This window comes from Pelodiscus sinensis, chromosome 30, assembly GCF_052426305.1.
Source record: "Pelodiscus sinensis isolate ZL-2025 chromosome 30, ASM5242630v1, whole genome shotgun sequence".
NCBI lineage: Eukaryota > Metazoa > Chordata > Testudines > Trionychidae > Pelodiscus > Pelodiscus sinensis.
The window spans coordinates 777,831-805,343 of record NC_143081.1 but is presented as its reverse complement, the minus strand read 5'-3'; the positions used below and the strand labels follow the sequence as shown (position 1 = coordinate 805,343).

Here is a 27,513-nt window from a genome sequence, read left to right as displayed (position 1 = left end):
AAGGGGGTTGGATTCGACGCCTGTTGAAGTCTCTGCCCACCCTGGGAGACTGTGATCCCAACACGCAGGGGCAGGGGCCGGGTTTCCAGCTGTGGATCTGTACGCGCTCAGTCAGCCCGGGGCCTTGGACCTGCGCTGCCAACTTCACAGGGACTCTTCCCTGGCGTCTCACAGGTGCCTTATTCATTTCACAGTTTTATGGCTTGCGCGATTTGCTGCGCGGTGTCTGATTGCCCCCGGGTCTGGGGCTGGGTGACATATTTGGGTGGCTCCATTTGTTCTTTCTTCATTTTGATTGTTTGTTGGCTCGCTGGGTTAGTTGTTTAGTTACTTAGTTGGTTTCCTGAGGGAGAAGGTGGGTGACCGGGTGGCTGATGTTTAGGGGGCTGGTTTGCTAGGATGGTACGTTATGAATGATTTTTGTTGCTATTGTTAAAATCATTTCATTGCTTGGCTTATTACATCCCTATGGCTCTGGTCAATGGTACCATTCGGTGTATTCCCACGGCTACAGGTCTGGTTACTCTCTTGCTATTGTTCTGCTCTGATGCTGTTACCATTGTGCATGTTAATACGACATTGTCAAATTGCCAGCGGACTTGCCTGGCATTACCTGGGTCCTCCAGGGCAGGGCTTTGAGGACATGTGGGCACATGAGGCGGGGGCCAGGATGTGTTCTCTTACCCCACCCGCTCCCCACCCTTGACATGTTATGGAAAACTGGCCTTTTCCCAGAGCTTCCAGTTGTCTTGGCACAACCAAACTCCGACCTGGCTTTAAGAAAGGAGAAGAGGAAGCTGCATCCCAAATTAGGTGGCCCTAGCTCTACATAGATAGATAGATAGATAGATAGATAGATAGATAGATAGATAGATAGATAGATAGATAGATAGATAGATAGATAGATAGACGGGGTGTGGGGGAATAGATAGATAAGTAGATTCTCCCCATTTTTATTTCCACAATGTGGATTTATTTCTGTTTTGACTTTTTCATAAATTGAGGAGACAAAACTGAGAATTGACAGCTCTCACTCTCCCTCCCTCCTAACTGCCTTTAAATCTCTTCCAGTGACAAGAGAAAGCTCTGTGGATTTTGTGGCCTCTAACTGCATTCCTCCCCACCCCCCGTTACTCCCAGCCTTCCCAGGGCAGTTGATGTTTGTCTGGGCTGGCCACACACCTGTGACTTGCCTAGAGCGCATTTTCCCACGCCGAGTTGGTGGTTTGGGTAGAGCCCTTCCCACAAACCACAAGGCTTTCGGTTCCTCCGACTCAGCAGGGAAAGCGTCCGTCGATTAACCACTGCGATGTTTCAGCTGTGCACATCAGTCGTTGTAACATCCGCTCTGTTCAGTGTGTTGCAGAGGAAAAACTCGGCAGGAGGCGCTCGCGTACCGTGGTTTGTGTGTGTGGCAGGCGAGAACAGGGGCGGGGAGCATCTGCATGTGAGAAGGAAAGAGAGACACAGTGATCCTGTTTCAGAGTGTGTGTGGGGAATCTCAGGGGTAGATTTATCTGCACCTGCCCCCTTTATGGGTTACAGGAGACCAAAGGGGGCTCTGAAAGGAGTCAGCAGGAATAGGGCTTGTGCCATTTGTGGTTGGTTGATTTTGGATCAAAGAGAGGACAGTCCATTGTTTTCTGTCAAGAGCCAAAATTTCTTGGCCAAGGTCTAGTCAAGGTCCAGACTCCAGGGAAAATAATAATAATAATAACAGACGATGATCTTACTATCTATTTTAGAAATGTGCATCTGTCTGTCTGTCCATCCCTCCCTGAGTCCGTTTGTTCTAGAACACCTAAAAGATAAGAGCTAGGGCCACCGCACTGGGTAGGCAGCTCTTCTCATAACTTACTGCAAGGTCAGGGGTTGGTTGAGCCGGGACAAAGGGACGTGCCTGGAATTCGACAGTTTCTCACAAGATGGAAAGGGAGGGATCTGGGATGAGGGAGTTCCACTGGAGAATGACCACAGGGGGGCAGCGAGGGACCAGCGATGGGGACTTGGGACAGCTATAATCCCACCGGGCCAGCAGGGGGTGGTAGTGGAGGGACAGCATCTACTATATATAGCTACTATGTAGTTCAGAATCTATCTATCTATACACACACACACACACACACACCTGCTTGTGTGTCTGTCTGTCTGTGTGTCTGTCCCTCAACCAGGGGACGTGCACCCCACCCTCAGCTGTGCCCCCTGGATCTGCAGCAGCCATGGAGAGACGCTTCTCACCCGGCCCCGAGCTCCTGCGGTGAGAGGGGGTTGGGGTTGTCCTCTCTCTCTGGAGCAGCCTGCACCCTGAACCCCGCATTCCCTGCTCCCCTCCAAACATTGCTATAAATGAAGAAAAACAAAACTCATTTGAGTAGGGACCAGGGCAATGCTGGGTAAATCTTCTAGTAAGTTGTGGTGGTATGTTGGGGCCCCTCTGTGACGTAGTGGGGGTACCTGGCTGGTTTCTATGCTGCTGGCTCTGGGGGAACCCCCACTGGCTGCCCCACGACCCAGCAAAACAGGATGAGTCACTATGCAAACCAGTGGCCAGACACCCCCCATGGAGAGGAACAAAGGAAGGTGGAATGCTGCCTTGGCTGGGGGGCAGGGCTGGAAGTGAGTGAGTTGGTTGCTGGCTGTCGGAGGGCATGGAGGAGAGCCTAGGAGAAGGGGCTGGAGTTTAGGGGCCCAGTCTCCCCCATCTCAAGGGGGCCTGAGGCATCCTAGCCCAGTTCCTGTGACCAGATTACATCTGTGCTGCGCTGTGCTGGAGGAGCAATAAACCACCCTCAATTCCACTGGCTGGTGCAGTCTGTTTGTGCCATTTCGGGGTGCAGGAGACGGGGAACCCCCAACGCGCCGTCACACTGGTGTCAGAAGTGGGATGCACTGCACCCCGTGGATGAAGCTCCCAGCGGTGAGCGACAAGGCGCAGTAGAAGCAAGAGCCCTGGAGCCAGGCGTGCTGGAGACAGAGCGAAGCGGTTCCTGGGAATCGTGGGGCGCTGCAGCACTAGACTGGTGAGTCTGCACCGAGGGGACCAGCGGGCCGATGGCCTACGCCCGACTCTTGAAGGCAGAGCTGGTGGGGCTGTGCAGAGAGAGGGGCTTGCCTGTGCGGAAAGCAACCAAGGCCCAGCTGATTGCTCAGCTAGAAGAGAACGACCAGCCACAGGGCCAGGATCTTGTCCCCAGGGGAAGCAGCCAGACCCCCCCTGAGAGTGTGTCAGGCTCAGAGAGGGGGAGGAGCGCTGGAACCCACCGGAGAGATGAGACAGCGTCTCCCGGGAGGCCTGCAAGCTGCAGCCCATCTAGGGCAGGGGCCAGCCCAGCGGAGCTGCGGCGGCTGGAGATCCAGCTGCGGATCAGGGAATTGGAAGTACAGGACCGAGAGAAGGACCGCCAGGACCGAGAGAGGGAGCGCCAAGATCGAGAGAGGCAGCGACAGCATGAGCTGGCCATGGCAGAGCGGAGAACCAGCGGGGCACCGGCTGCGCCAAGTGCAGATGGGCCCCAGGGTCCCAGGACTGCCAGGCGCTTGGAGAGGCTCGTGGTGGCCCAATTGAAGGACATGGGCGACATAGACGGGTTCCTCAGCTCCTTTGAGAGGGCCTGTGGACTGCAACGGGTTCCCCCAGCTGACTGGCTGCAGGAGCTCATCCCTGCACTGAACCAGGAGGCGGCCGGAGTGCTCAGTCAGCTGGAGGACCTACAGCCAGGAGATTACAACCGAGTCAAGGAGGCCCTGCTGCACAAGTTCGGGCTGACCCCCGAGATGTACAGGAAGAAGTTCCGGGGGGTACAGAAAGGGCCACGGGAGACCTATGTGGACCTGGCCTCCCGCCTGGCGCAATACTGCCGCAAGTGGGTGTCTGGAGTCGGAGCCCAGACCCCAGAGGAGCTGCTCAAGCTGGTCATGATGGAGCAGTTCTATGAAGCGTGCCCGCCCAAACTGAGGCTGTGGCTCAAGGACCAGAGACCAGAGAACCCCCAGGAGGCCGGGAGACTGGCGGATGAGTTCATGGAGAGCCGGTCCGGGTGTGAACGGGAGTCCCGGAGAGAGAGGGAACCGTGCAGAGACCGGATCTCGGTTGAGCGACGGAGGGAGTCAACTACGGGGCGAGACCAAGGAACAGGTCGTCTGCGCCCCAGAGAACCAGCCCAAAGCCTAACTTGCCATCGCTGTGGGCAAAAAGGCCACAAGAGGGCTCAGTGCACCAGGTCCCAGGACCGGGGACTTTCCAGGGTTAACTGGCTGGAGCGGGAGGAAGGGCAGGCTGCCCCAGAGGCAGGGGCTGGCAGGCAAACCTCAGCTCAGAGAGAGGGGAAGGATGCTCAGTGCACCTCCCCTGGGAGGTCTGATTCTCAGGAGGCGGATTTCTCCGTGTACCGGGTGGGGGCAGGACGGCCCCTGCGGAGCGAGTGCCTCATACCCCTGGAGGTGGATGGTAGGAAGGTGACGGGCTTCTGGGACACGGGGGCGGAGGTGACTCTGGCCCGATCCGACATAGTGGCCCCGGAGCGGATACTACCCCACGCGCAGCTGACCCTGAAGGGCATAGACGGGTCCCCGTTTAAGGTGCCTGTAGCCAGGGTGCATCTGAAATGGGGGGCCAAGGAGGGCCTCAAGGAAGTGGGGGTGCACCCGCACTTGCCCACCGAGGTGCTGATGGGGAATGACCTAGAGGAGTGGCCCCATGAATCCCAGCGGGCTCTAGTCACTACCCGGAGCCAGAGCCAGCGGGGGGCTGACAACCTGGGTCCAGGGAAGGACTCCTGGCAGCGTCCTCAGGGTCCCATCCCAGTGGACACGGGGTCCAGCCAGGCTGGGACTCCGGACCTAGGCAGAGGTGGGGGACAGGTCCCGATCCCTGCCTCAGCAGCTGAATTCCAGGCTGAGGTGCAGGCAGACCCCTCCTTGCAGAGGCTGAGGGACCAGGCTGGCCTCCGTGCAGCTCAGCCCCGGGGGAGAGGTGGCCAGGAGAGATTCCTGCGGGAGCGTGGGCTCCTGTTCCGTGAGTGGCTCCTCCCCAGGAAGGCGAGGGCATGGAGGGTAGAGCGGCAGCTGGTCGTCCCCCGAAAGTATCGCCTCAAGCTGCTGTATTTGGCCCACGATTCCCCCGTTGGGGGCCACCGGGGGATCCGGAGCACCCGGCTGAAGCTGCTCCAGCACTTCTATTGGCCGGGAATCTTTACAGCCGTGCAGCGGTACTGCCGGTCCTGTGACTCCTGCCAGAGGGGCGGGAAGGCCCAAGACAGGAGGAACGCGGCTTGGGGGGCTCTACCCCAGATAGACCCTCTGGGCTTGCTGAGAGAGTTATGGGAGGGGAAGTCCTCCCTGGATGGAGCATCGAGGGTGGAAGCCGCCCTGGCTGTCCAGAGAAGGCTTGCTGGGCTCATGGCCCCGGCCCGAGAGACCCTGGCCAGAGATCAAGGCCAGTGGAAGGGTGGGTGTGACCCCCGAGGACAGGCCTGCGCCAGTCGCCCTGGAGCGGGGCGGCGAGTGGACAGAGGGAAGCCAATTCATGTGGGGCCTCGCCACGGCCGGCCCGAGTCAAGGGGAGCACCCATGTCCCCGGGGCGGGTTCCCACGCAGAGGACCCGAACTTCCCTAGGTCACGAGCGGAGTGACCCTGCTCAGTTCGCTCTCGGAGGGGGGAGAACTGTGACGTAGTGGGGGTACCTGGCTGGTTTCTATGCTGCTGGCTCTGGGGGAACCCCCACTGGCTGCCCCACGACCCAGCAAAACAGGATGAGTCACTATGCAAACCAGTGGCCAGACACCCCCCATGGAGAGGAACAAAGGAAGGTGGAATGCTGCCTTGGCTGGGGGGCAGGGCTGGAAGTGAGTGAGTTGGTTGCTGGCTGTCGGAGGGCATGGAGGAGAGCCTAGGAGAAGGGGCTGGAGTTTAGGGGCCCAGTCTCCCCCATCTCAAGGGGGCCTGAGGCATCCTAGCCCAGTTCCTGTGACCAGATTACATCTGTGCTGCGCTGTGCTGGAGGAGCAATAAACCACCCTCAATTCCACTGGCTGGTGCAGTCTGTTTGTGCCATTTCGGGGTGCAGGAGACGGGGAACCCCCAACGCGCCGTCACACCCTCCCCCCCCGATCCTGCACCCTGTCTGCCGCAAGATGAGACTCCACCAGCCGGTAGAATATCGGGGGTTTATTGCTTCTGCAAGGTACCTCGCAGCCTGAGTTCTACGTGAGCATCGAAGTGAAGGGCCAGGCAGGCTCAGACCCCTTGGAGTGGGGTCCACAGGCCCCGAATCCCCAGGACTCAGCTTAGTCTCTTCTCCTCATGTTTCCCAGCCAAGACTCTCCCTCTTCCCCAAACCACCCCCTTCCTTTGTTCAAACTCCTTCCCTCTCTGGTGAGAACCAGTTGGGCCATGCTCTACACAGGAGGGCCCTCAGGGTGAGCCCCCCACCAGGCAGTGCTTACAGACAAAGGCCAGTAGGGGTCACCCAGAGCCCTAGTGGCCAGAGAATGGACCGGACCCCCCACTACATCACATAAGTAAATAAGAAAAATGGTCCCTTCTAAAGCATTTGTCAGTCCAGGTTTGGCCCACTGTCCACCTATTGACTGGTCCAATCTCAGATGAATAAAATACCAGTTTTGAAACGTTCTTAGATTCAAGGGCGTGACCTTCCCTTGTGGTTTCCTTCGTGGTCTCTCCAACCCTACTTTCTCACCCTGGGACACCGGGCAACACCTCGTGCCTCCCGGAGATGCCTTCTTGCCTCACTCCTGCTTTGCTCCTCATCACGGTGCCCCAGTAGCCTGGCACAGAGGTAGCGGGCACTGTCGGCTCTTGTCAGGGACCTCAGCTGGAAATAAAACTGGTTCTTGGACACGTCCCTGGTGATTGCAATTCGGCTCTGAAATGATGGGGCATAGCGTGCATTGCCCTGATAGTCGATCCATCCCAAGCACTCCAGCCCTTTCTGGGGACTGTGCTTGAGCCAATACCAGTAGGTTCCTGGAGCCGTGATGTAGACACCATACACAGCACAATTCACTTGCAGCGTCTCCGAGGGCTGCGCTGTCGCTGGACCAAACTCCACCAGCTGGAATGGGGGGAGGTCACCTGGAGAAACGGAGGAGAGGTGCACAATGAACAGACCGGTCCTGCCAGGCTGGCTCCCCCCTCCTCACCCTCGGCATCCTCTGCAAAGCACTCACACAGCACTGGGGCAGCCAGGGAGAGGAGCAGGAGCACAGATCCCCCCATTGCCACGGCCCCAGAGCAACGCCAGGGGGCGACCTCCACCTGGGAGTGGAGACAAATGCCAGGAGCTTCCGGACAGGAAATCCAAGTGGTTGCAGGGCCTAGGACACTCAGCCAATGGGGAGAAGCTCAGCCAAAGGCGGGGGGCAGGCTCAGCCAATGGGAGGAAGCTCAGCCAATGGGAGGAAGCTCAGCCAAAGGTGGGGGGGGGGAGGCTCAGCCAATGGGAGGAAGCTCAGCCAATGGGGGGAAAGCTCACAGGAAACTCTTTGATTAGCTCAGTGTTTTTCACCTCCTGTGCTTGTGTCTCTGCCTCGGTGCGCCCACCTCTAGCCCCAGAGAGCTGCACCAGCACCCAGGGTGTAAACACGGGCGGTGCCACAGACAGGGGCGTCCTGACAATGTATGAGGCCCTATGGGAGCTCCCCAAGCCTGCCCCGGTGCTCCCCCCCCCCCCCCACAGCTTCTGCTGGGGCCAGGCTTCTAGGGCCAGCTGGGAGCTGCAGAAGGCAGAGTTGCTCTTCCCACCCCTGGCGGCTCAGTGTCTAGCTGGCTGAGAGGAGCATGTGGGTGGCGGGCAGGGGGGAGGCAGAGCTGCACCGGGTGGCCCAGAGAGCAGCCAGGGGCAGAGGGGAACCAGCGGGGGGCAGGCTGGTCCGTCCATAGGCAGCCGATCACAACGCCGGTGCGTTGCGTGTTGTTCATCTGCCGGTTGAAACACGCAGCGCGAGCCCCCCAGGGGAAGAGCAAGAAACCTTCCCCAGCCCCTGTGCGCGCCGTCGCGGTGTTAGGCGGCGGTGCGCGCCGGGCGGTGCGTTCCCTGCTCGCGGTGCGCTGGGATCTGAGTTGCGTGTTGGCCATTGAAGGTTTTTTCCATTTCCCCGTGTAGCCCGTTGCGGATCGATCCCCGTTGGAGGCACTTTGGGCGTTTATCGGTCTCCTTGGGGTTGTTGTGCTGAGGCTGCTTCTCGTTCCGGAGTGCGTGCGGGTTTGGTTTTCTCTCCAATGGCTGCTCAATTCCACAGCAAACCCGCCCACTCCCGCCCCGCGCCCCGGAACACCGGGCAGGCCCCACGTGTCACGGGAAAAGGCTCAGTTCTTGCCCCAGCCCCGCCTGTCCCGGTGTCACTGTGAGTTTCCTGGCGCAGTAATAGGTGGCGGCGTCCCCAACGCTCAGCGAGCGGAGCTGCAGCGAGACCCGGTTCCCGGCTGTGTCTGCGGAGATGGTGACTCGGCCCCGGAACGCCGGGGCGTAGCTTGTACCTCCGTTATACGGGTGGATCCATCCCAGGGACTCCAGCCCCGCTCCCGGGCGCTGCCGGACCCAGTGCCAGAAGTTGTACCGCTCGGTGATGGAGACCCCGGAGACGGCGCAGCTGAGGGTGACCGGCCCCGAGACCCGCCCCGCGCCCAGGCCGGACGCCGCCAGCTGCACCTGGGCCAGGACACCTGGGAACAAAGCAACGAACAGAGAAATGGACCAGCGAGCAACTCCCCTTCCCCGCTCTCCCTATACCCCTGCCCAGGCACTCACAGGGGGCCAGGGCCAGCAGCGCAGCGAGGAGCCGGGGGCCCATGCCTCGCACCTGGGGGCAGCCAGAAATCTGCCGGCGGCTCCCCTGTCTGCGGGGAATCCGCTTATAGAGCCGTCCCGTAGATCCTATGGTAGGCGCGCACACAAAAAGAGCCCGTCCCCCTCCTCCTCACCGATGAACCACAGGAAAGGAGGAGAACCCGCAGCTGTCGGGCGCCCTCCTTTGGTACCTGAGGTGAATGAGCCGCAGGCCTGAGCGAGCAGCAACCCGGGCGGGAAGTGACGTCATTCCTGCACCACTCCTCTTCAGAATGAGTTCCCAGCGCTGTTTTGTTTCCCGGTTACATTGCACTTACCGGCCATACACTGGAAGGGGGGAGGTTGGGCGTTTCCTGCCCCCTCCCGCCAGTATCCCCTGGGTGTCACGTCCCTCCGGCGCGCTCTGCAGTGACTCGCTGTCCGGCGCATCCCGCGGTCTCCTCCCCGCCCCCCAAACCTCCCCGGGGCTCTGCCGGGCTGCGAAGGAGCCTGGAGCTCCGAGCCGGGAGGTTTTTGTCGGAGCTCGCACCGGGCTCCCCGCACTGTGCGTCTCTCGCCGCGCAGAGGTAGCGGCCGGAGTCCGCCCGGCGCAGGTTGCTCATGGCCAGGGACACCTCGCTGCGGGCGTTGTCCCTGGAGATGGTGAATCGCCCTTGGGCCCAGGTCGCGTACTTTATGCCACCCCCGCTAGTGTAAATACGCGAGACAAACTCCGGTGCCGTCCGGGGCCGCTGCCGGTACCAGAACATGTCGTACCAGCCGAAGTTGCTGCCAGAGCCTGTGCAGGTCATCCGGAGGGACTCGCCTTCCTCCGTCACGGCCCCCCCGGACTCCGCCAGTTGCAGCTGGGACCGGGCACCTGCGGGGAAACCCACAATGAAGGAGCGTAATGGGCCTTGTCCGTGCCCGGGGGGAGGAAGGGAGCTCACAATACGCACCAGGAATACGCGGGACAAGCGGGGAGTTTCTGCGGCGGAGGGAAAGCCCCGGTGGAGACTGGGGGCAGCGGGGAGAGAAACGCGGGTGGGCGGAGAGAAAACGGCAGAGGGACCGCGGCTGGGAGAAAGCGCAGCGGGGTCTGGAGGGAGACAGAAACGCGCAATAGTGCGCAAGGAATGGGCGATGTCTTGGTGGCTGCGGACGCACCAAGGGAGAGTGGCACGGGCAGACCGAGTGGGCGAAGGCAGACACAAGGCTCGCTGCTTTTCCAGAGGTGTCCCCACCTGGCCAGGCCGCTAGCAGGAGCGCGCACCGCAGCCACGGCACCATCGGGAAGGGCGCCCACATCTTCAGCGCAGCCCCTGGCGAGTCCGGCAGAGCTCGGCTGGGGGACGAGCCGCGAACCTCTGCCTGCTTCGCGCCTAGCGCCCTGCGCGGCCGCGCACCTGTTCGCTCCCTATTGGGTGCCGGAGCTGGGGGTGGCCTCTATAAAGAGCCCGGGCGCCCCCTGGCGATCTGGCCCGGTGCTACCGCAGGAGGGATATTGTGTTGGAGGCAGTTACGCGGCGATCACTGTGCGTCGTCTGTGGCACAGAAGTACCTGGCCGTGTCTGCAGCTGTGAGTCCGCTCAGCGTCAGCCGGCCCGCGGAGCCGCTGGTGGAGGGGGTGACCCGCCCCTTGAGCCCCTCCGCGATGTAGGTTTTGTAACCGGGTCTGTAGGACGCCACCAGGGCCTGCGACTCCCCCGGGGGCAGGCGGTACCACTGCATGTGCCGGTCATTGACATTGTACCCGGACACCGCGCACTCCAGGGCAACGGAGCTTCCCAGCTGGGCCCGGGCGGACCCCGGCTGGGTCAAAGTGACCGCGGCGGCGCTGCCTGGGCGAGAGGGGAGACACGCAGGGTTAGACCCCCCCAGAACCGCGCTCCCGCCGGGCCCCGCACCGCAGAGGAAGGGGCAAAGCCCCCTGCCCTGGGGAGACCCAAACTCCGCCCAGAGTCCCGGGGCGGGGGGTCAAACGCGGGAGCCTGGGTCCCGGGCTGCCGCCAGCCCCCGAGAGACCGGCCCAAGCCCCCGCCCCGCGCAAGGGTCAGCCTCGGCCCCCTCACCGGGCAAGCGGGCCCAGGCAATGAGGGAAAGAGCCGGGAAGAGCAGCATGGCGGCCGACGGGCTTCGCTGGGCGCACGGGCGCTGGGTCAGACCGGTCCCCGGGGGACAGCGCCCTCCGGCCTCCCAGCCGCGGAGCCAGGCAAATCGCTCTGCGTCTGGGCACTTTGGCAGCTGCCGGCTGTCTCTCCCCGCCTCCAGCAGGGGAAGGAGAGGGAGCCGCAGCCACGTGGGGGGGGGGGGTGGCTTAAATCTCTCCGGAGCTGGGCAACTCGCCAGTGGAGCTGGGAGCGAACCCAGGGCACAGACACAAATCCAAGACTCGGTCCCCCCAAATCTCTGCCGGCAAGGTCCCAGCGTGGCGCTCCCGAGCAGCGGTACCGTCTGGAGGGCGCACAGGCAGAATGGTCCTTCATAGCCCCGAGAGGGCCAGTGAGCAAAACAACAGCGTTTATGCCCAGAAAACACGTGTTCTCCTACAGACTAATGCAGCCCCTGAGGACCTCCCCCCCCTTTACAACCCTTGGGGGCTGGCGTTGTGTTCTTCAATCCTGAGGGTGGGCCCAAGGGGTCACAGCTCAGGGGGTCGGTGGCTGGCAGGGCTGGTGGCGGTTCACATTTAGGACAGAGGGGCAAATACCGGCCCGCGGGCCAGTGGGCCCTCACATCACCGTGTTTAACTCTGGCTCCGCAGGCTCGGGAGCACAGCTCCGATTGGCCGCGGATGGGCCTTCCCGGCCAATGGGAGCTGCCAGCGCCGATACCTGAGGAGGCGCCGGTAAATTCAGAGGCAGCGCCCTGCGCAGGAGTAACCCCAGTGAACCACCCTGTTTAGGAGGAGTTCCCCAACCAATGGACTCCGGGGCGGGTGGCCAGACAGGGGCAGGTTTCTAAACTACCCAGACATGTGACCGTGCAGAGTCTTTTCGTGGCGGCTCTGTCCGCGCAAGGCGATTTTCAACCTTTGCGCGGCAGAGCGCTGGCGGGTGCTGCCCCACTCCCGGAAATCGGCGCCGTCTTGCCAGGTGTCCCGAACTGGGCAGAGGGAGCTGGGGTCCCCCGAGTCCCAGCCAATGGGATCGTGCTTCTTTCTACAGGCGGAAAATCCGGCCCCTGTGCCTAACGCTGTAACCAGCCGTGGGCTCTGCGTGCGGGGCCATGGGGGATATTGTCGTTGTTACAGCCACGTTCCCACCGTAGCATCTGGGGGCCACAGCCAGAGATCAGGGCTCCGTGACCCCGGGACACAGACACCCCCCAGGCGATGAAGGCCGCTGCCCGGAGGGGAGCACACTAGGCGGGGTGGATGCGCCAGGCAGTCGCAGGACGCAAATGCTCAGGACCCATCAGACACGCACGGGGAGGGGTGTCCGAGTTCCCCGCGAGACCTGGGCTGCGCCGCGGCAGGGGGGTGCCAGGCACACGAGTGGGCGGAGCGGAATAGCGAGATGAGTCCCCTGCGGGTGAGCGCGAGGAGCGGTTGGGGCCCAGCGCAGCAGGAAACCCGCTTCTCCTTTTTGGCACGGCTGCCAATGGGGTTTCTCTCGCTGTGCCTGGCGCAGTAATACACGGCGGCGTCCGCAGCCTGGAGGTTGCGCACCTGCAGGAAGGCCGTGCGGCTGGGGGTGTCCTGGGTCATGGTGACTTTCCCCAGAAAACTCTCCGCATAGGTGGGCGCCCCCGAGGCTGTGTTAATCCAGCCAATGCTAACCAGCCCTTTCCCGGGCGCCTGGCGAAACCAGTTAATGGAATACTGAGTGAAGCTGTAGCCAGAGCCTGTGCAGGACACGGTCACCGACTCCCCCGGCTTCTTCGTCTCTGCCCCAGACTGGACCAGCTGGATCTGCGCCCTCAGCCCTGGGGAGGAAGAGGAGACAAGGGGAGGCTCATGCCGGCGGGTTCTGTTCGCCCCGGCCTGGCCCCGGGGACAGTCACCCACCTGGGAGACTCGCCAGCAGGAGAAGGAAGCGGAGCGCAGGTTCCATGGCGCGGCGGCCCTGCGGCAGCCGGTCACCGCCTCTGCTGCTGCCGCGGCGCGCACCGACCGGGGTTCGGAACGGAGAGAAATGTCCTCCTCATTTGCATATGCAAATCGCACCGCCCTCCAAAGTGTCGGACCCGAGCGGCGGAAGGAAGGAGCGAGGCTGGAAACCCGCCCGGCAGCCGCCGAGGGAGGACCGGGAGGGAGGGGCGCGCGAAACACGCTGATCTCAGGGGAGTTGGGAACGGTTTAGAGCTGGACCGGCAGGGCACCATGGGGAGCGGCGCCCGCATCTCCGGCGCAGCCCCTGGCGTGCAGGGTGGAGCTCGGCTGGGGAACGAGCCGCGGGCCGCGAACCTCTGCCGGCCTCGCGCCCGAAGCCCGGGTTGGGGTCGGGGCTGGGGGTGGGCCTAGAAATAGCGCGGTCGCCCCCTGTGGGCCTGGCCTGGTGCTACCGCAGGAGCGGGGGGAGGGGGCGGTGCCAGAGGGGGCGGCTCTGAGGTTAGTTATTGGGAGCTCAGCGCCCACCCTGCGGGGCGTGTTGTGTCCAGAGTAACAGCGGCCACACTGGGCCCGGACAAAGGTCCCTCCGGCCCAGGGTCCTGCCTTGACCAGGTGCCCTGTGCCGGGAGCGCCAGAGGGAGCGAAGCAAAGATCGAGGGAGCCCCCCCCCCTCTGCCATTGTCAGAGTCCCACGCACAGAGACCAGGGACAGCAGCCCGGCCCATCCTGGCTAACAGTCATTGATGGACCTAACCTCCATGGATTGATCTAGCTCTTTTCTGAGACCTGTGAGAGTCTTGGCCTTCACAACATCCTCTGGCAGGGAGTTCCACAGGTTGTCTCTGCCTTGAGAGGCCTTTTGTTTGTTTTAAACCTGCTGCCTCTTGATTTCCTCCCATGGCCCGTTGGTCTTGTGCTCAGAGGAATAAAGGGCACTTCGTCTGCTTACATTCTCCTGCTTACTTGGTGCTGGGTAGTGGGGTATCTTGCTGGTTGCTCTGCTGGGCAGTGGGATGTGGGTGACCTCCACTGGCTGTTGTCTGCAGCACGGCCCAGCAGGGCAGGGGAGGAGTCATTATGCAAGGGGGCTTTGAACCTGTCTGACCAGTAATCTCCCAGGGAGCGGAACAATGGGAAGAAGGGGAGTGGAGCCCTGGCTGGAGGCAGGGGTGGAAGTGAGTGAGTTAGTTTCTGTCTGGGAGCATGGAGGAGACAGCCTAGGGAAAGAGGCTGAGATTTAGGGGCCCAGTCTCCCCCATCTCAAGGGGGGTTGAGGCATCCTAGGCCTGCTCTAGGGTTAAGATTCACAGTGGTGCCTAAGGGAGTTAGGCGCTCGAATTCCAAATGAAACCCTGAACGAGTCATGGTCCTCTAACCATTCACCTGCTCTGAAATCCCCAACCCCACCCCTTCCATCCTCACCAAATCTGCATCTCTCACTGTCTGCTCCCATCCCGTGACTGAGACAGATCCTGGAGAGGGTGAGAAATTGGCGTTTCTCTTGGATCTGGACTTGTAACACTCCTATCATCTGAAGTTGGTTGCTCCCACAGAAGCTCATGATCCCATCCACAAGTTTTGTTAGTCTTTGAAGTGTGACCAGAGTGTTTGTTGTGTTTTTAGTGTATCCATTGCCAGAGTCTGACAGAGGCGCTAGGGACACCAACCCAGCTGGTCATGGCTAAGAGCCATGGATAGATCTTTCCTCCATGAATTGATCCAGCTCTTTTTTGAGCCCTGTTATAGTCTCGAACTTCATGGCATCCCCTGGCAAGGAGTTTCACCGGTTGTCTCTGCTTTTTGTTTCTTTTAAACCTCCTGCCTCATAATTCCTTGCCTGACCCCTAGTGCTTGTGCCGTGAGGTGTAAAAAGCTCTTGTCTATTTACATTCTCCTGCTTATGTGGCTGCTTTTCATCTTTTCCACACTGACTCTGTCTCTCTTTCCCCAGCACTCTTTGGCTGTGCTTTGGGTTGGTATTTCCAATCTTGCCGAAGGGAGTTAGGCACCCAGATTGGTGGAAAAAACCCCAAGGGAGTCAGACTCCTTCCTTCCTTTTATCCCTATTGCAGCCCCCACCGTCCATCCCCACTAAGGCTGCATCTCGCACTGTCTGCTCCCGCCCCGTGACTGAGAGACTCTGGAGAGGGTGAGAAACTGGAATTTCTCTGGATTCATTGAAGCCACAGACCCGCCCTGACTTTCCGAGGGGTTTTGTCCTGAAGGGAAAAAATAAAAAGAGCCTTCTGTGCACTGGCCCGTGTGTTACGTGTTTTGTAGCTGGAGCTGAGCCTCTCACAGTCCCAAGGGAATTGCAACAAACCTTCAACATCCCCTGTGGGTTGTGTTGCGCTGTTGCTGGCCAGTGTGTGCGGGGCAGCGCCTGTTGTCTGACGTGGGCACGTTGGGAATTGATTTGTTTGTTGGGCCACTGAGGGGTGGTTGTTTTTTTGGTTTCGATAATTTTTAGCTTGTCTCTCGTGTATTGACGGGCTGCTGTGCTGCTTGGAGCTCTGTTTGTCATGTGGTTCTCGCTGCTCTGCTGACGGTGCTTTTCGTTCCTGTGTTGAGGCCTTTGTGGTTTTCTCTCCAATGGCTGCCCCTTCTCCCCCCCCCTCCCCCCCACCTTCCTTCCTCCCGGCTCCGGGCAGGCCCCACGTATCCTCTGACGAGGCTCAGTTCTTGTCCCAGCCCCGCCTGTCCCGGTGTCACTGTGCGCGGCGCAGTAATAGGTGGCGGCGTCCTCAGCGCTCAGCGAGCGGAGCTGCAGCGAGACCCGGTTCGCGGCGGGGTCGGCGGAGATGTTGGCTCGGTCCAGGAACGCCGGGGCGTAGCCGGTAGTGTCGTTGTCATACGGGTAGATCCATCCGAGAGTCTCCAGCCCCGCTCCGGGGCGCTGCCGGACCCAGTGCCATTCGTATTCCTCATCGGTGACGGAGACCCCGGAGACGGCGCAGCTGAGGGCGACCGGCTCCGAGACCCGCCCCGCGCCCGGGCCGGACGCCGCCAGCTGCACCTGGGCCAGGACACCTGGGAACACAGAAGGGACCCAGTCCCCAAACAAGCCTTCAAGGAGCTGCCCGGAGCGTCACCCCCCCGAGGCCAGCTCCGCACCCGCCGCAGAGACTCACGCGGGGCCAGCGCCAGGAAGACCCACGGCACCATCGGGAGGGGCGCCCACATCTCCAGCGCAGCCCCTGGCGGGCCCGGCGGAGCTCGGCTGGGGGACGGGCCGCGAACCTCTGCCGGCCCCGCTCCCAGAGCCCAGCGCGGCCACGCAGCGATTCGCTGCCTGCTGGGGGCGGGGCTGGCGGTGGCCCTTAGAAATAGCGCGGGCTCCCCCTGGCGGTCTGGCCTGGTGCTACCGCAGGAGCCGCTAAGCTGGGGCGGGGCCAGAGGGGGCGGCTGTGCGGTTAGGTTTTTGGGAGTCTCCAGACTATCAGCGGCAGCCGCAGCGGCCAGACTGGGCCCGAGCAAAGGTCCCTCCGGCCCAGGGTCCGGCCTTGCAACTGTGCCCGGTGCCCCAGAGGGAGTGAAGCAAACATCAAATGATCCCTCCCCTGTCGCCCACTTGCAGCCTCTAGCAAACCAGGGACACCAGCCCTGGCCATCCTGTCTCCTCGCCCTGGATGGACCTAAGCTCCACGGCTTGATCTAGCGCTCTTTGGAGCCTTGTTAGTGTCTTGGCCTTCTCCGCATCCTCTGGCGAGGAGTTCCACCGGTTGGTTCTGTGTTGTGCTGCCTTTTGTTTCTTTTAACCTTCTCCCTGTTTATTTACTTGCATGATCCCCTAATTCTTGTGTTCAGAGGAGTAAAGACTCTGGTCTATTTACTTTCTGCTCCTTATGTGGCTCCATTTCATCTCTTCCACCCTGACTCTGTGTCTCTCCCCCCACCCCACACCCCCAACCGCTTTTTGTGTTCTGGCTTGGGATTTCCAGTGGTGCTGAAGGGAGTTAGGTGCTCGAATTCCAACAAAAACCCTCCGCCCCCACACCCCGACCAAATCCGCATCTCTCACTTTCTGCTCCCGCCTCGGAAGGGACAGAGAGCGCAGAGGCTGAGAAATTGGAGTTTCTCTTGATTCATTAAAGCCACCGACCCGCCCTGGCTTTGCGAGGGGTTTTCTCCGAGGAAATAATTGATTTTCACTGGCCCCTGTGTTGCATGTTTTGTAGCTGCAGTTTTCTACATACAGTGTGAGCCTCTAGCAAAGTCCCCAGGGAACTACAATAAACCTTCAAGATGACGTTGTCGTTATTGCCCGTTGCCTTGGTGAGCACTTTGGGGGTTTGTTTGTCACCTCGCTGGGTTGTGGGTGGCCGGGGGGCGCTTCTCGTTGCTGTGTTGATGCGTTTGTGGTTTTCTCTCCAATGTCTGCAAATTTCCACAGCAACCCCCCCCCCCCACACACACACCTACCCACCCCGCTCCGCTTCCCGCCCCGGGCAGGCCCCACGTGCCCTGGGAAGAGGCTCAGTTCTTGTCCTAGCCCCGCCTGTCCCGGTGTCACTGTGTGTCTCCGGGCGCAGTAATAGGTGGCGGCGTCCGCAGCGCTCAGCGCGCGGAGCTGCAGCGAGACCCGGTTCCCGGCGGGGTCGGCGGAGATGGTGACTCGGTCTTGGAACGCCGGGGCGTAGCGACTATCCCCGTTATACGGGTAGATCCGTCCCAGGGTCTCCAGCCCCGCTCCGGGGCGCTGCCGGACCCAGTGCCAGTAGTTGTACCGTTCGGTGATGGAGACCCCGGAGACGGCGCAGCTGAGGGTGACCGACTCCGAGACCCGCCCCGCGCCCGGGCCGGACGCCGCCAGCTGCACCTGGGCCAGGACACCTGGGAACAAACCAATCAACAGAGACATGGACCAGCGAGCAAAGCCTCCCTCGCCCCCCATTAGAGCCCCGCTCCGGAACTCACACGGGGCCAAGGCCAGCAGCGCAGCGAGGAGCCGGGGCCCCATGTCTCACACCCGGAGGGGCAGCCCACGATGTGCCGGCTGCTCCCCTCTCTGCGGGGATCTGCTTGAAGAGCAGTCCCGTAATTCTGACCGGTAAGCGCGCACTGAAACACAGCCCCCTCCCCCACTTCCCTTTCCCGATGAACCACAGGAAAGGAGGAGAACACGCAGCTGTCGGGCGCCCTCTTTTGGCACCAGAGATGAGTGAGCGGCAGGCCTGAGCGAGCAGCAACCCAGGCGGGAAGTGACGTCATTCCTGTACCACTCCTCTTCAGAATGAGTTCCCAGCGCTCTGTTTTGTTTTTCGGGACATTCCGCGCGCCCGCCACTGGGAGTGAGATCCCTCCGGCGCGCTCTACAGAGAGTCACAGACTCCCCTCTCTGCCGGGCTGGGAAGGAGCCTGGAGCTCCAAGCCGGGAGGTTTTTGTCGGAGCTCGCACCAGGCTCCCCGCACTGTGCGTATCGCCGCGCAGTGGTAGCGGCCGGAGTCCGCCCGGCGCAGGCTGCTCATGGCCAGGGACATCTCGCTGCGGGCGTTGTCCCTGGACACGGTGAATCGCCCTTGGGCCCAGGTCGCGTACTTTATGCCTCTCCCGTCGCTGTAAATACGTGAGACAAACTCCGGTGCCGTCCCGGGCCGCTGCCGGTACCAGAACATGTCGTAGCTGCGGAAGGAGCCCCTGGAGCCTGTGCAGGTCAGCCGGAGGGACTCGCCTTCCTCCGCCACGGCCCCCCCGGACTCCGCCAGCTGCAGCTGGGACCGGGCGCCTGGTGGGAAAACCCACAATGAAGGAGCGTAATGGGCCTTGTCCGTGCCCTGGGGCTTTCACAGGGGTGAGGAAGGGAGCTCACAATACGCACCAGGAACACACGGGACAAACGGGGAGTTTCTGCGGCGGAGGAAAAGTCCCGGTGGAGATTGAGGGCAGCAGAGGGAGAAACGCGGGTGGGCGGAGAGAAAACAGCAGAGGGACCGCGGCTGGGAGAAAGCGCAGCGGGGTCTGGAGAGAGACAGAAACGCGGAACAGCGCGCAAGGAAGGCAGGAGAGAAAGAGTCGATGTGTGACGATGTTTAGGTGGCTGCCGACACACGGAGGGAGAGGGGCCCAGACGGACAGACGAAGACACACACACGGCTCCCTGCTATTCCAGAGGTTTCCCCACCTGGCCAGGCCGCTAGTAGGATCGCGCACCGCAGCCACGGCACCATCGGGAGGGGCGCCCACATGTCCAGCGCAGTCTCTTGCGGGCCCGGCAGCGCTGCGCTGGGGGATGAGTCGGAGGCCGCGAACCTCTGCCTGCTTCGCGCCCAGCGCCCAGGCCCGGCAACTCACGGATTTGCTCGCTGCTGTGTGCCAGAGCTGGGGATGGGCCCTATAAAGAGCGCGGGCGCCCCCTGGCGGCATGGCCTGGTGCTACCGCAGGAGCCGCCGGGCCGGGCCGGGGGGCACAGGGGGCCGCTCTGCGGTTAGTTATGGGGAGCTCAGCGCCCACCCTGCGGGGCCCTTCCTGTTGTATCCAGGGCAGGCTCTACGCGCCAGCAAAACAAGCAGGTGCCATTGCCAGGGGCGGCATTGCGGCCGCGGGAAGAGCAGGCGGGGAGCCCCGCGGAGGCCGCCCCGCGCTGGGAACCCCGCGCCCGGCAGATCGGGGCCTGCGCCTGGCCCCGGGGCGCTGGGAGCTCTGTGCGCTGCTGGAGGGCGGCGCGGGGCGGCCGGCTGCTGCGCCTGCTGGGGACGCTGAGCCCGGCGGGGCAGCCCGCGGCCATGGAGCGGAGTTCAGGGACTCGGCGGGCGCTGGGGCCCCACCCCCGAGCGGCAGGGACACGCGAGACCCTCCTCCGGCCGCAAATGCCCCCAAGAGACCCCTTTCCCCTCCCTCGTACGGTCCCGAGCCGGCCGGCTGAAACGCGGAGCCGCGGCTCCTCCACTCCGCCCCCCGCTCAGAGGTGCGGGGATCCCCCTTCTGGAGGCCGGCTCCTCATTCTTCACTGGTGACACCGCGAGGGCGGAGGAGCCAGGGGAGGGGGAGGCGAAGGAACGTGCTAGAAAAGGATCCGCGCGCCTCCCGCCGCCGCACAGGCGCCGTGTGAACGTGCTAATTCGGAGGGAAGCCCCAGCGAGCGGAGCCGTTCCTGCCCCGGCAAAGCGGCTCGGGAACACGGTGACAGCGAGGAGCGGCCAGGCACAGGCAGTCCCGCCCCCCTGCTTCCCCGGGGGTTCTCCAGCAGCCTGGCCAAAGGCGGGGAAGTTGGGGTGGGATGGAGGGGAAGGGAAGAGAAGTCGGAGTCCCGGGTGAATACAGGGCGCTCAGCCTCGCAGTGAGATCCCCTTCCCCCCAGCCCGTCCTCCTGTATCGGACTGTCAGGCTCACAGGTCCTGCCTGCACATGGCCCCTCTGCTCCTGAGCGGAACCCCCCTCTCGGGGAGCCCCCTCCCCTCCAGCAGCAGTGACACAGCCCTTTCGCAGGGTGTCCACTCCAGTACAGCGACCCTGTCTTGGGGGGCCCACTCTCACCTGGGGGTCTGCCCCCTGCCTCTGGGACGGCGCCTCTCAGGGCCTTCAGCTGCCTGCCTCTGCGGTTAGCCCCCTCGGGGGTCCCATCCCTCTGGCCGCCCAGGGCCTCTACTCCTAGAGGGGATGGTGCCCCCCTGTTCTTTGGACCAGAGCAACTATCAGCCAGCACCAAACAGGAGGGTTTATTGAGCTTTGAACACAGCAAGGGGTCCCTCCAGCCAGTGGGCCTAGGCCCTCAGCCTGCAGGTCAGCCTCCCCTGCAGCCAGCTGAGCTCTGCCTGTTCTGTACTCAGTCCTCCAAAAACAACCCCCAGCCGCAGAGCAGAGCCTCCAATGTCCCCAGCAATAGCGCCCCCCCCCCCAGTCCATTGTCTTCTTCCCAGGTGAGTGGGTTGCCTGGGACCCTCTTCTCTGCCTCTTCTCCTCCCTCCAATGTTCTCCCCTCACTGGGGTCAGCTGTCCTCTGAGCAGGGGCGGGGTCACCAGGGTCCCAGACACCACAGCTCCAACTCTGGGCTGTTCTCTGAGACAACAAACACCCACCTTTGTCACATGAAACCAGTAACTGCTGGGCACTGAGTGCCCTCCTGTATGCAACTGTGATGACGTGTCGGGGTTCCCCGGACTCCTGCACCCCTGTAATGGCACAAACAGACTCCCCCAGCCCGTAGAACAGAGGGAGTTTATTGCTTCTCCCGGATACAGCCCAGCCAAACACAGGGAAGGGCTGGAGCTTAACTTCAGTCACAAGTTTGATTCCTGTCACAGAGGTTTGCTGACTCTCACACTATCTTCCACATCCTAACACTTAATAAACCAGCCAGGCCAGGCACACCAGCCCAGCTCCCGTGGCTAATAGCCATTGCTAGATCTATCCTCCATGAATTGATCTAGCTCTTTTTTTAGCCCCGTTATAGTGTTGGCCTTCGGGGCATCCTCTAGCAAGCAGTTCCACAGGTTGTATCTGCCTTGTTCTGCCTTTTAAACCTGCTGCCTGTTAATTTCCTTGCATGGCCCCTAGTTCTTGTTTTCAGAGGAGTAAAGGGCACTTGTCTATTGACTTTCTCCTCCTTATGTGGCTTCTTTTAATCTCTTCTAACACGTTGTGTCTCTTTTCCCCCCTACTTTCTCCCCCCCCTTCCTTACTTGTGCTCTGGGTTACGATTTTCAGTGGTTGTGGAGGGAGTTAGTCGCTCAAATTCCAAGAGGAACCCAAAGGGAATCAGACTCCTTCCTTTTACCACCCCCCCTTTGAGATCTCCCAGCCCCACCGCCTACTCCTCAGCAAGTCTGCATCCCTCAGCGTCTGCGCGCGCCCTGGGGCGGAGACAGACACTGGACAGGTTGAGATGTTGGAGTTTCCCTTGATTCCTTGAAGCCACCGATCTGCTGGGGCATCCCCAGGGGATTTCTCGTGGCAAAAAGATTGATTTGCTCTAGTCTGTGAGTTCCACGTTTGTAGCTGGAGCTCTCTCCATACACCGCGACCCCTAGTAAAGTCCCAAGGGACTGTCCGCTGGGCAGTGAGTTCCCTGCCTCCGGTGTGGTGGAGACTGGTGGGTGTGTTTGCCTCTGAAGGTTTCTTCTGTGTATTTTTTGGCCTTTGCGTGTTGATGACCCGCGCTGCTGAGCACTTAGGGGGTCTAGCAGTCATATTGCTGAGTGGTGGTTCGCCGGGGGACGCTTTTCGTCGCTATCTTGATGCGTTTGTGGTTTTCTCTCGAATATCTGCAAATTTCGATAGCAACTCCTCCCCCCTCCCCTTCCCCCCACACCCGCTCCTGCTCTCTCCGCTTCCCGCCCGGGGCCCGTAGCATGTGAAGGGGCTCAGTTCTTGTCCCAGCCGCGCCTGTCCCGGTGTCACTGTGCGCGGCGCAGTAATAGGTGGCGGCGTCGGCAGCAACCAGGGCGCGGAGCTCCAGCGAAACCTGGTTCCCGGCGGCGTCTGCGGAGATGGTGACTCGGCTCCGGAACGCCGGAGCGTAGCTTGTGCCTCCGGTACTCGCATAGATCCGACCCAGGGACTCCAGCCCCGCTGCGGGGCGCTGCCGGACCCAGTGCCATTCGTAATTCTGGTCGGTGACAGAGACCCCGGAGACGGCGCAGCTGAGGGTGACCGGCTCCGAGACCCGCCCCGAGCCCGGGCCGGACGCCGCCAGCTGCACCTGGGCCAGGACACCTGGGAACAAACCAACGATCAAACATGGGCCAGCGAGCAAAGACCCCGCCCCGGCTCTCCTTATACCCCCGCCCCGGCACTCACAGGGGGCCAGAGCCAGCAGCGCAGCGAGGAGCCGGGGGCCCATGCCTCGCACCGGGTGGACAGCCTGAAATCTGCCGGCGACTCCCCTCTTTGCGCGGAATCTGCTTAAAGAGCCGTCTGGTAATTCGCACGGTAGGCGCGCAGTCAAAAAAGTTCCCTCCCCCATCCGCTTTCCGGATGAACCACAGGAAAGGAGGAGAACACGCAGCTGTCGGGCGCCCTCCTTTGGCACCAGAGATGAGTGAGCGGCAGGCCTGAGCGAGCAGCAACCCGGGCATGAAGTGACGTCATTCCTGTACGCGTCCTCTTCAGAATCAGTTCCCAGCGCTTTGTTTTTCGGTTACACTGAAAGGGCCCGCGATACACCCCCAATATCTCCTGGGAGCCACATCCCGCTGGCGGGCTCTGCAGTGACTCGCTGTCCGGCGCATCCTCCGGTCTCTTCCCCGCCCCCCGAACCTCCCCGGGGCTCTGCCGGGCTGGGATGGAGCCTGGAGCTCCAAGCCGGGAGGTTTTTGTCGGAGATCGCACCGGGCTCCCCGCGCTGTGGGTCTCTCGCCGCGCAGAGGTAGCGGCCCGAGTCCTCCAGGCGCAGGCTGCTCATGGCCAGGGACACCTCGCTGCGGGCGTTGTCCCTGGAGATGGTGACTCGCCCTTGGGCCCAGGTCGCGTAACGTGAGATAAACTCCGGTGCCGTCCCGGGCCGCTGCCGGTACCAGAACATGTCGCAGCTGCCGAAGGAGCCCCCGAAGCCTGTGCAGGTCAGCCGCAGGGACTCGCCTTCCTCCGTCACGGCCCCCCCGGACTCCGCCAGCTGCAACTGGGACCGGGCGCCTGCGGGGAAACCCACAATGAAAGCGCTTAATGGGCCTTGTCCGTGCTCGGGGCTTTCACAGGGGTGAGGAAGGGAGCTCACAATACGCACCAGGAATACACGGGACAAGCGGGGAGTTACTGCGGCGGAGGAAAAGTCCCGGTGGAGATTGAGGGCAGCAGAGGGAGAAACGCGGGTGGGCGGAGAGAAAACGGCAGCGGGACCCCGGCTGGGAGAAAGCGCAGCGGGGACTGGAGAGAGACAGAAACGCGGAACAGCGCGGAAGGAAAGAAAGAAAGAGGCGATGTGTGACGATGTCTAGGTGGCTGCCGACGCACGGAGGGAGAGTGGCACAGACTGACAGACAGACCCGAGGCCGAGTGAACAGACAGACGAAGAGCCAGACTCGCCGCACGATCTCTCTCTCTCCCTCCCCCCCTGCTTTCCCAGAGGTTTCCCCACCTGGCCAGGCCGCGAGCAGGAGCGCGCCCCGCAGCCAGGTCGCCATGGCTGGCCGAGCGGCAGGGGAGGGACGAGTCGGTGGCAGAGCCGGAGGGATTCAGTCCTTCCCTGCGAGGATCGATATGATTCTGCCTCGCGGCTTCCGAGATCCGGCTGAAGGAGGTTGAAAGGGAAACGAAGCCTCCTCCCACGCCCTGCTCCAGGTGCGCGCGGGCTCCCTGCTGGGGGCTGGCGAGGCCCCCCGGGTCGCCAGCGCCGCCCCCAGGGAACCCCGCCCCGGGCCCTGCAGGGGGAGGTTTCTCCTCCTTACCTGGCTCCTTTTCATCTTTTACACAAGGACTCTGCGTCTCTCTTTCGCACCCACGCTCTGCTTTCCCACCCCCACCCCCGTCTCCTGCTTGTGCGCTGGGTTAGGATTTTCAGTGGTGCCGAAGGGAGTCAGGCGCCCGAATTCCAAAGCGAAACCCAGAGGGACTCAGGCTCCTTCCTGCCTTTCACCTCCCTCCTTGAGATCTCCCAGCCCCGCTCCCTGCTCCCCACCAATTCCGCATCCCTCAGCGTCTGCGCGCGCCCTGCGACTGACACAGACACCGGAGAGGCTGACAAGTCGGAGTTTCCCTTGATTCTTTAAGCCACCCGTGGCTTTCCCAGGGGCTTCCTCATGGCAAGAAGCGATTTGCACTGGCCGGTGCGTTGCGTCTTGTCCATCTGGCCGGTTAAACATGCAGCGTGAGCAGAGTCCCAAGGGAACAGCAAGAAACTTTCAACAGCCCCTGCGTGGTATAGTGTAAGATCCTTGCTGGTTGCTAAGCTTGGGCTGTGGGTGACCCCTACTGGTAGCTGTCTGTAAGCACAGCCCAGCAGGGGGTGCCTTACCCTCCAGGGTAGTGGCTAAAACCAGTTGTACAACTTAAGGAAAGAAGCTGAACAAGGTAACTGGAGGGTTGGGGAAAGCGTGAGTCTTGTCTGGAGCCCTGGAGGTTTTTTCTGTGTCCACCTTGTAGCCCGTTGCGGGTGGATTCCCCGCGCTGGTGACGCTTTGGGTGGTTCTTTGTCATGTCGTTGTGTTGTGGTGGTTGTGCTGAGGGGGCGTTTGGTTGCTGTGTGGATACGTTTGTGGTTTTATCGCCAATGGCTGCCCAATGACACAGCAACACCCCTGCCTCCCCGCCCCGCTTCCCGCCCCGGGCAGGCCCCACGTGCCCTGGGAAGAGGCTCAGTTCTTGTCCCGGCCCCGCCTGTCCCGGTGTCACTGTGTGTCCCGGCGCAGAAATAGGTGGCGGCGTCCGCAGCGCTCAGCGAGCGGAGCTGCAGGGAGAACAGATTCTGGGCGCGGTCTGCCGAGATGGTGACTCGGCCCCGGAACGCCGGGGCGTAGCCGGTGTCCCCGTTGCTCGGATAGATCCATCCCACGTACTTCAGCCCTGCCCCGGGCCGCTGCCGGACCCAGTGCCAGCTTAAATTCTGGTGGGTGACGGAGACCTTGGAGACGGCGCAGCTGACGGTGACCGGCTCCGACACCCGCCCCACCTCCACAAGGGCCAGGCCACCTACGAATGAATCAATGAACAGGGAAATGGACCAGCGAACAACCCCCCCCCCCACACACACACACACTTGTACCCGCCGCCCTCTCCTTATACCCCCGCCCCGGCACTCACAGGGCGCCAGGGCCAGCAGCACAGCGAGGAGCCGGGGGCCCATGCCTCGCACCGTGGGGGCAGCCCGAGATCTGCCGGCAGCTCCCCTGTCTGCAGGGCATCTGCTTGCAGAGCCGTGCCGTAATTCACATGGTACGCGCGCACTCAAAAAACAACCCCCACCCCTCCGCGCGCGCTTTCCCAAGGAACCTCAAGAAAGGAGGAGAACACGCAGCTGTCGGGCGCCCTCTCTTGGCACCAGAGATGTGTGAGCTGCCGGTCTGAGCGAGCAGCAACCCAGACGGGAAGTGACGTCAGTGCCGTACCAGTTCTCTTCAGAATCAGTTCCTAGCGCTCTGTGTAGTTTTTCGGTGACGTTGCCCGAGTCCGCCCTGCACTGGAAATGGGGAGGTTGGGCGTTTCCTGCTTCCCCTCCCCCCCAAATATCTCCTGGGTGTCACATCCCGCCGGTGCGCTCTGCAGAGACTCACTGTCCAGCGCTTCCCGCGGTCTCCACCCCGCCCCCCAAACCTCCCGGGGCTGCCGAGCCTGGAGCTCCGAGCCGGGAGGTTTTTGTCGGAGCTCGCACCGGGCTCCCCGCGCCGTGGGTCTCTCGCCGCGCAGAGGTAGCGGCCGGAGTCCGCCTGGTTCAGCCTGCGCATGGCCAGGTACACCTCGCTCCGGGAGTTGTGCCTGGAGATGGTGAATCGCCCTTGGTCCCAGGTCGCGTAACGCGGGTCTGTCCCGTCGGTGTTAATACGCGAGACAAACTCCGGTTCCGTCCCGGGCCGCTGCCGATACCAAAACATGGTGTAGCTGCCGAAGGAGCCCCCGGAGCCTGTGCAGGTCAGCCGGAGGGACTCGCCTTCCTCCGCCACGGCCCCCCCGGACTCCGCCAGCTGCAGCTGGGACCGGGCGCCTGCGGGGAACCCACAATGAAGGAGCGTAATGGGCCCTGTCCGTGCCCGGGGGGAGCTCACAATACGCACCAGGAATACACGGGAGAAGCGGGGAGTTACTGCGGCGGAGGAAAAGCCCCGGTGGAGATTGGGGGCAGCAGAGAGAGAAACGCGAGTGGGCGGAGAGAAAACGGCAGAGGGAGAAAGCGCATTGGGGACTGGAGAGAGACAGAAACGCGGCACAGTGCGCAAGGAACGCGGCGTGGAAGGAAGAAAGAGGCGATGTGTGACCATGTCTAGGCAGCTGGCGACGGACGGAGGGAGAGTGGCACAGACGGACAGACCGAAGCCGGGTGGACAGACAGACGACGAGCCAGACACGCCGCACAATCTCTCTCTCGGCTCCCTGCTTTCCCAGAGGTTTCCCCACCTGGCCAGGCCGCGAGCAGGAGCGCGCCCCGCAGCCAGGCCGCCATGGCTGGCCGAGCGGCACGGGAGGGAGGAGTCGGTGGCAGAGCCGGAGGGGTTCAGCCCTTCCCTGCGCGGACCGATGCGATTCTGCCTCTTGCGACCCCCGAGACGCGTCTGGGGGGAGGGTGAAAGGGAAACGAAGCCGCCTCCCCGCCCCCGTCTCCACGCCCTGCTCCCGCTGCGCACAGGGCCCTTCGGCGGGGCGCGGGGGGGTTCCGAGTTCTCATTGCGGAGGGCGCGAGCGCCGCCCCCAGGGAATCCCGCCCCGCCCCCTGCAGGGGGAGGTTTCTGTCCGAGCGCAGAGTCGATTCCCGCGCTGTGCGCCTGGCGCAGGAATACACGGCGCTGTCCTCGGGTCTCAGGCCGCTCGTTTGTAAATGCGTCGTGTTGCGGGGATTGTCCCGGGAGATGGTGAATCGCCCTTCGACAGCCTCGGAATACCACTGCTTGGACCCGCTGGGGAAGCTGATCCTAGCCACGAACTCCGGCCGCTGCCCGGCGGCCTGGCGGTACCAATACATGTTGAAGCTGCTGAAGTTAAACCCGGAGGCTTTGCAGGAGAGGCGCCGAGAGTCTCCAGCCTTCGTCACGCCCCCGCCGGACTCCTCCAGCCGCTCCTGGGCCCGGGCCCCTGCGGGAGACAGAAAGC

At 62.3% G+C, this 27,513-nt stretch overlaps 1 long non-coding RNA gene, 1 pseudogene and 1 gene segment (V, D, J or C); all 3 read right to left on the bottom strand.

Moving 5' to 3' along the window:
• Positions 1 to 7,502: 7,502 nt before the first annotated feature.
• On the bottom strand, positions 7,503 to 9,609 carry LOC149520947 (uncharacterized). The gene is made up of 2 exons (XR_016348063.1): positions 8,769 to 9,609; positions 7,503 to 8,683 (listed from the first exon to the last, which is right to left on the bottom strand). It is a non-coding gene; the product is annotated as an uncharacterized LOC149520947 (long non-coding RNA).
• A 4,205-nt stretch (positions 9,610 to 13,814) lies between these two features.
• Positions 13,815 to 18,076, bottom strand: LOC149520946 (uncharacterized; annotated as a pseudogene).
• Positions 18,077 to 22,102: 4,026 nt separating this feature from the next.
• Positions 22,103 to 25,047, bottom strand: LOC142821165 (Ig heavy chain V region 3-like). The segment is given in 3 exon segments: positions 22,103 to 22,494; positions 22,579 to 23,412; positions 23,855 to 25,047. Coding segments are annotated over 2 exon segments (540 nt in total).
• Between the last annotated feature and the right edge of the window lie 2,466 nt (positions 25,048 to 27,513).